The following is an 8,493-nucleotide window of genomic DNA, read 5'->3' on the forward strand; positions in this document are numbered from 1 at the left end:
AAGATGCGGGAGCGGGCGGGGGCTCCCGGGGCTTTCCACAGCCTGGAACGGCTCAGCCTGTGTAAGCTGTACTGCGGAGGTCAGCACATCGGATATAAAACCTAAGCATCTAACTACAAGAAATGGTGTGTGAGTGACTTTCTCAGGACTGGCAATAGGGAGAGTTTTCAGGCTTCTTTTCCAGAAAAACCTAAGACTGAAAGGAGCATACTGAGCATTTTGTATGAATACGTATGTCAGTGCCTTTTTAATCAACAGTGTCGATGATTTCTTAACCCACTGGTTAAACTTGGCTGAGGATGCACTGTCATTAAGTTTTACAGGGCTTCATGGAAGGAGATAACTTGGATGCAGAGAAAAGATTCTAGCAACAGTCTCACTGAGGGAAAGGCTGCAGTGGGAGGACATTGTTGCTCCTCAGAAGAAAGAATCCATCTCACGCACCCAAAGTGAAACCAGGCTTCCCACTACCATCCTTCTTAGAACTTCTTAGTCTTAAATTCATTCTCACTTGAACTAGACATTTAAAAGAAGGGGAAGTGGAAAGTGCTTATTGTTGCCACTGGCTTTTTGGAAAGGCTGTTAAATCACACAATGCTATTATAAGTCTGTAATAAAAGCAACAGCAATGAAAAGGGTGAAGAGGTTGGGTTTCATAGGAACATTACAACCTACATTCATTTTTAAGTGAATGCATTAATTTCAGATTTTGTGTGTTTTGATTTCAAATACAATGAAAGGGGCTTTTCAAAAGAAGTCCTATCACTAACTGGAAGAAGCACCTCCATTTTATAACAAACCCATGCTAGTGTTCTCTAAAGTTTGCCTGTATTTCCTAGAAGATAATCCTCTATGTTAAGATAACATTAAAACAAAAATAAGCAGAACAAATAAAGCAAACAACCCTCCCTGATTTCTCTGGTCTTCCATCAGAGGACAATGTCTATCAGAATAAAAAGGGGAAAACCCCTATAGGCATGCTATAGTTATTTACGCTATTGATTTGATTACGTGCATCTGTCTCTAACATTCAAATCTCTTTTTGTTTTAGGTGCTAAAGGTAGCAATGCCCAAAACCAAGCTTGCTTGGCATTTTCTATTTTAGCTAATTTAGTTAATGCCAAGCTTAGTGCTTAGGTAAGTTTTACACCAGGTATCTCATCTGTGCTGATCATGAGTTGTAGCATGAAGCTGAGGCAGAGGGGATCAGAGGAGATCCCGTAAATCAGCAGTTAGTCAAATGCTGCTTGATATCAGGAGCAAAAGAATGCAGAGACCCAGCTAAGCCATGTGGGAAAGTCTCTTTAACACATGCCCACTGTCTATTTATTGAGCTGCAAACAGTGACAGCCTAGTAAAGAAAGTAGTAATAGAATACTATAGAAGTAGCTTTTTTACACACATGCTTAAGCAAAACTACTCGTGACGTTTTCTGATTCTGAAGTGGCTGAATTTTATGACTTCTAATGTTTTGGGTTTGAAGGCAAGGTAGTAAAAATCTTGAATTTTAATTTACTATAACATTTGGCAACTAGTGTTTTATAGTCACTGGATTAATTTCTTTTAATATTTTCAATCTTAAAAAAAAAAGAGTCTATTCCTACATTCGATTTAATAAGTAATATATTTGATATATAAATAACAGTGAATGCCAAGAAGCTGAAAATACCATTGGTATAATTCTAATTCCCTCTGTCACATGAGCTCCCAGAAATAAGTTTGTGGCAAGAATTGCTGTTTCAGGCTTATTCAAAGCAAAATAAATCATCAGGTTTATTGTTTTTAGACAAGGACAATAAGATCAGTCTATAAACAAATCACATTATATATTATGTTTTCTTTTGTCACAATTTAAAACACTCAAAAATGTTTTTGGTTTATTCCCAAAAAGCTTGGAAAAGCAGAGACAAGCAGATTTTACAAACCTCTTAAGGCATTATCTGGCTTTTTGGTGAATAACATCTCATTTTACTTTTTCCACATTCATGATTACTCTGATGTAATGCACCCTCAGACACGGCACTGAAAAGAAACTGCACTTTTGTAAACTAAATTATTGAGTAACTCAAGTTTAAGGCATTACCAGATTCTGTGTCATGTTTCCAACATTTGGAAATGGACATATTTCTATGCATTCCACTGAACCAGGCCATCCACAGGCCCATTCCTCACCCTGGCATCCAGAGGTAACATTACACTTCTGGTTTATTTAGTTGAGGGGGCAGATGAACTCTGTTGCTATAGCTGTCCTAGTGGTAACAGTACTAGTTAGTCATCCTGCACACATCACTTTATCCAGCCCTAGGTGAGGGAGCTCATGCATCTGCTTAGACGTAGCTGCAAAAAGCAAAGAAAGAAAGTAAAAAACCATAGTTGAATGTACGAACTCTCATGTATGTCTATTGGTTGCTCCTGTACACACGACTCTGAAAACTAGTTAAAAATCCATTCAAAGATTTATTTTTATCCAAATAGAGTTGTTTCCCTTCCCCAGGACAATCAAGTAAGTGGTTCAGAGAGTTGAGGCCATCAGGTTTAAATCTGGAGCTGCTCTGTAGTGGCCAGGTTTGTTTTGCTCCCTCTGCTGAGCAGCACTGCTAAATCTGAAGTGTGCCAAGCGGGTCAGGTTCAGAAGCTGGTCAGTTCTGTTTCCTCCTGACACTCTGGACACCAAGTTCTGGAATCCAAATGAAGAGGGTATTAATAGAATACCAGACTTTTCCCATTCGATCAAGACTGGGTTGCTGAAGAGGCTCTTGCCAGTTCTCCAGCTCCATTTGCTGTTTTGTGTCTGCACACACTAGTTTACACAGCATCAAAGGAAAATGTTTCCCTATGTAGACCAGGAGAAAATCTTCCAGGCGTTTTCACTTGCTCAGCCACCAATGATTATGATGCTCTTTAGAGAGACAGGACTGCAATTCTTGTCTGTGCAATTCACAGTGCTCCAGGGGGACTTAACAGGCTATTCTTACCAGGCGAGGATGGTGAGGAGGCTTCTCTTCCAAGGAAGCTCGCAGATCCAAACTGCTGAGCATGGGGTTGCGGGAAGGGATGATATTTTTCCAGCCAGCCAGGCAGTGCTGTGAAGAGATGGGAGTGCTGCATTGGAGTGCTTTACCCTTTTTAACCTATTGTGGCCTGTTAGTTCTAAGTAATCACGTCTGAACAGAGAGGTTTGAGCAAGTAGTTAATTTTTGGAGTTTTATATGACTAGCAGGAAAGAGAAGAAATCTCTAATGAAGCAGAACTGCTGTTGTCCCCTCTTCTACCTTTCACTAATTATTTCTAAACCCATCTCCTGCTTTGTAAACTCAGGCAACCGGCCTCTTGTCCAGTTCCCTAAACCTCAAAACCAGGCTTCTTCTTACATCTTCCCTGGAAATGCCTAGGCCAGGGCTAGGTCTGATTAGTAATACTGCCTGCAGCATTGCCTAGTGGCTGGAACACAAGACCAACTCTACTAATACAGTTTTAAAACCACCCTTGCCATTATTGATTTTGCCTGGCCCATGTGCAATACACTGTGAATACTTCATGGAAACTTGTCTTTGAGAATCCCTAATATCTGTGGAAAGAAACACAGGCACTCTTAAGGTCTGGTTCATCATGTTGAAATGTCAATGACTGAAATAAGTCAGCTGAATCATGCCTCAGAAGTATACAGCTCCATATGGCACTTTTTCTCAGTGTAAAGCATTTGGAGATGTGTCATATACTTTATGCCAGTTACACAAAGGTATGGACTCAGAAGCACACACCAGTGGTTTTTCTTGCTATCTCAGTGACACAGACCAGAACTTTTAGTGGAAACCCTGCCAGGGGGGTGAGTCCCAGATTCTCTTTCCTTCTTGTGCTGTAAAACAGCGTACAGCCTGGGCTGTGCCATCAGTATCAATAAGAAGACAGCAACTTACCGAAGGTAACGCTAGACTGTCTTCTGGTTGAAAGCTCTTCCTGCGATGGGCTTTGTGTTTGTAGGCAGGCATAAGGGTAGACCTGGGAATGCTGACCCTGCAACCACACAATGGAAGTAATTGCCTACACTTTCTAAAAGGCAAAGGAAATTTGCATGCCTGCCCCGCTCAGAATCCAAGGGTCTAATCCCAAAGTGAACCAAGTGAAACAGTTCTGGATTACAGCATTAGACACTTAACGTGTACATTCAGATTCTGGAGCAAATTCAGATAAAACATTCATTTCTCACTGACTTCAAAACTGTTTCTGCTTATGGAAAAGATCAGCGAGGAGTTTTAAAGCAAGAGAGAGAACAGCAACCGTCTTCAGAGCAATTTGGTGCTGTTTTTTCCCTCACATCATCAGCTTTTTCTTCCCTACTGTTTCCTTGAATTCCGCATATTACAAAGCAATCATTCTCACTTACCTGACATAGGCTGGCTCTCCCAATTTCTCTGAGGGCCAGTGAGTACGTGGGATCTTACACACGGGGCAGGCAGACTCTGAATCCACAGGGACAGGGAAGAGGCGCTGGTTTAACCGGTAACAGTAAACACCTGCCATAGAGTAACACACCATCATGATATTTCTTGCTAGTTTGTCAGAAGGCTTCTCAATCCACTCAATAAAGCTGTGTTCTACCACAGTGTCACACATGCATTCTATAGAAAGAGCTGAAATATCTTTTACATTTTTCCTGAAATATCTTTTACATTTCCTGTCCCCAAATAAGTTCCTAAAAAGCAAAATCAGAACTTCAACCTCCTGAAGTTAAAAAAAGATCAGCCAATACAGGAAACCCTGACAAAGTAAGATGACACTGATGGAGAGGGGATCCCTAGAAGATTCAAGCATCTTTGGACCAGGAAATTGAAGCCGGTTTAGAAGCTGCAGCTAAAAATAACACATTCTTCCCTGTCTTGCATGATATAGGGCTTTCTCAGAATGACAGGCAAAGACTGCTCAGTTGTTTGTTCACAGGAATCAGATTAGGAAGACATATGATCTTACACTTATGGGAACTGGTTATCAAATCTGGTTCTTGTTCAGGATCTATGTAGTCCAGAGCCCTGGGCCTAAAGAAACATGCAAACAAATCAGTTAGTGTCAGGGGGGCAGGCTTTCTCAACAGCCTCACCTTTTCAAAACACACATTTCTGACTGGGAGGGAAATAAAGGCCTACAAAGCCACCCTTACAATTTCCCACTCCAATCAGTCTATACTTCTCATTACTCTGAAGAGATACATTGCTGCTTCAGCCCTTCCCCCATACCCACTTACTCTGGGTGCTGCTCATGAATACATTCTTCTTTGTTGACCTGTCGGAACTCGTGCAGCTCAGCGAAGTATTGGTCAGATTTTTCTGCTACTGAAGGGCTTGTATCTAGAAGCCCTGAGTGCACCAAGGAAAGAGAAAAGGTCAAGGATTTACCAAACATAGAAAAGCACCAAAGCAAGCCTCACACCAAACAGTCAAAACAAAGGTCTGAAGCACCAAAATGGATACTAAGAAAAACACGCCATCGTGTCAAACCAGAGATTTACTGCATGATTTGGGTCCATTATTGCATTCATTCATTTTCTTTATTTGGTGTCCACTCTGACCCCACTCAGCTTTGACATTTGCTGCCACATTCCAGGGACAAGGAATGACATCTGACAAAACTACATCTCCTCTGCTGAGACCTTCTACATGGGCTCTAGGGCTGCAGTTCTGCCACACCTCAACTTAAAGGGGCTGTAAACTGTGTCTTAAGTTGTGATATTACTACAACATACTGAGAGCTTTGCTTCATGTTTAGGATTCACCTGCAATCCAGTCGTAGCCCAGGAAAGGATGCACGGACCAGGTGCTCACAGGTATGGTATATTCTTCAGGGTCAGACTCAAAAGTGACATGACCAGCTTCCTTCTGGGAAGAAAACAATTCCTAAAGACTTCCTACACAACTAGCAAACATTCAAAGATACAGATTAGGAGACAACTGCCAGCTGTTCAAATGGAACAGCTGTGGCTTAGTTTGTGGCTGGATTCTATCTATGCCTCTACCAGTAACCTGCTCAGCAGCCCTTTGTTTTCTCAAGTAATAAAACAGAAAGAGGAGGCAGGGGACTTGCCCAGGGAAAGGCAGAATTTGTCAGGGCTTTAAACAAAATGCTCCCTGCATCACACATCCCCAAACATCAGGCCACCTCTGCTGACTTGGAGGAAGATCACAGCAATAATCTGCCCTTCACACCTATGGAAACAAGCTACGTGGCAGCAGCACCACACCAGGTTGTTCTCTTTGAGATGTGAATCACATACACAGAGGACAAGGAGTCTCACAGTGAAGTGCTGCAGTCTTCAGTTCAAGGGCTAAGGAAAGCAGGGCCTGAACAAACTGCCACAAGCCCCCAGCTGCTAAGGCTGGGAACAGCTCTGACCCCAACTTCCAATTTGCACAGTGAGAACAGAGCAAGTAATGTTCTCCTGAGCCTTTCTCCCCATCCTTCTATTGACTGATGAAAATAAGCAAAAACCCCATTTACCTTTGACTCTTGGGACTGAGATCTCAGCAAGACTGATTTACGAACTACAGGCTCTCTAACAACCACATGCTGCTTGCTGGTCTTTTCACCTTGGCTGCTGCTCAGTGATGTGGCCAGATGACTCTCAAGCTGTTTCTTCTCATGGAAGCCATCTAGCAGAGTAGGCTGTTTTCTGTTCTCTCCATGTCCCGGAGGGAAGGATTCTTTCTCTGGACTGTCTTGGGCATGACCACCCCTCTCCACGCCAGAGGTTTCTTTATCACAGGTAATGATTGCAGTCACTGGCATAACATTCTTCTCTTTCCCAGGAAAGCTGGAATCCAAAGCTACTGCTTCCTGCATCTTCTCTTGTTGCTGTACCCCTCTGCTGTTCCTGCTGCGTTTAAGAGATGAACAGAGGGCTGCTCTGGCTGCATAGGCTCCAGGTTCCACAGACACCAACATAGCAGGGTCAGCTGGAGGCTCCACAGCATCAGCCTGATTTTCCTTCTGTAAGGACAGAGACTCTCACACCATGTGGCATCATTGAGACTACAAACACCTGTTGCTAGGACACTTCACTCAGTAACAGAAAATCAACCTCTCATTCTAGTCTGCTCATCCCTTTACATTCCTGTGGGGGAGAAAAGCAAACCCACACATTATTCATGATTATTTAAGTGCCTGGAGAAGATAAGAAAGGGATCTACTTCCAGATAAATGCAGCTTTTCCCAATTTGAGGAACCACTAAACTTTCATCCTTCATGCTTAGAAGAAATAAAAAGATTATGTTCCACAAAGTTCATTCGTATCTTAGATTAAGAAACCTACATTTCTCAGGCAGGAACTGATCTCTGAACCCTTTGCAGGAACATGGTGGAGACCACAGGATAAGCAATAAACAGCTACTTTTGTGATTCTATATTCCACATTCTACTTTCTACCAGCTCCTCCGTGTCCATCTGTCTCCTTCACTGCATCACTCCATAGGCAGAGCTGCTGTCCTTCAGACAAGGTCCATTTACTTCCCAGCACTTCTAGCACAGACACAACACGTACCCTTCTTGTTGGCAAGGGGACAGAGCTTTCAGTAGCTGTTTTGTTGTCAAGAGATGGTTTGCTGGAAAGTCTTTTTCTGATCTCTTCTTGCTTCGTTCTGAGCCTTTGCAGAAGGTCCTGGTTGGCCTGACGCAGCCTCTGCAGGTGCTCTATCTCCATCCTGTGAAAACATTTTACTGTAAAGCCAGAGGAAGGGTGAACAACATAAATGGAAGCATGAAGCAGAGCAGCAGCCTCAGGACAAACCACTTGCAGGGGACTTCTCATAAAAACCACATACAGAACACAGTTAGAACACGGAGTGTCAATCACTGCTCCTGAGAAACCAGCCAGTCTCAAAATTCTTTATGCTAAGAACTAGCACCATTGCTTACTTCTCTCAGATGTATTGTCAAATATTTTGCACCCAAAAACTGTAGCTGTCTGAATAGAGACAAGACAATCTCACAGAGGAAACAGTAAACATGAAAAAACTCACATCAAAAAGCCAAATAAAAGTCATTTGATTCAGAGGCTGATATTTAGGACAAACTTACCTCTGCTTTAATGCTCTTTTTAAGCATCCAAATTTATGTTGCGATACTATCAGGATGCTCAGAAGTTCAAAATATGACTAAGGAATACGAATGTTTTTACTACATCCAAAAGAAATATTGAGTCAAAGTCAAAACTGCCCTCCACTTCCTTCCCCGGGCAGGAAGACTCCAAAAGGCTCAATTGTGACTCAGGAGTAGGGCTCAGGCAATTCCAGTGCCACATGTTAAGCACTAAGGGTTACTGCCCTTTTACTGGGAGAGTGGCGAGAAAAAGGGCAAGATAGATAGATAGATAGATATTTAGTAAGAGTGGGAAGCTGTCACACTGTTCAACATGGTGACACCACCACCAGCTCCTCTAAATTTGCAGAAAGTGTTGTTTTAATTAAGAAAACTAAACCTACACACACACGCATGCACACACCCCCA

General features: G+C 42.4%; 1 protein-coding gene across 1 annotated transcript; it reads right to left on the reverse strand.

The window, feature by feature from the left end:
- Positions 1-2,512: 2,512 nt before the first annotated feature.
- On the reverse strand, positions 2,513-7,687 carry MIIP (migration and invasion inhibitory protein). The gene is made up of 9 exons (XM_010012448.1): positions 7,529-7,687; positions 6,490-6,978; positions 5,768-5,870; positions 5,240-5,351; positions 4,969-5,033; positions 4,385-4,514; positions 3,918-4,014; positions 2,976-3,083; positions 2,513-2,677 (listed from the first exon to the last, which is right to left on the reverse strand). The coding sequence occupies exons 1-9, from the start codon at positions 7,685-7,687 to the stop codon at positions 2,513-2,515; spliced, it is 1,428 nt and encodes a 475-aa protein (XP_010010750.1).
- Between the last annotated feature and the right edge of the window lie 806 nt (positions 7,688-8,493).

This window comes from Nestor notabilis, unplaced genomic scaffold (assembly GCF_000696875.1).
Source record: "Nestor notabilis isolate BGI_N333 unplaced genomic scaffold, ASM69687v1 scaffold3504, whole genome shotgun sequence".
Taxonomy (NCBI): domain Eukaryota; kingdom Metazoa; phylum Chordata; class Aves; order Psittaciformes; family Psittacidae; genus Nestor; species Nestor notabilis.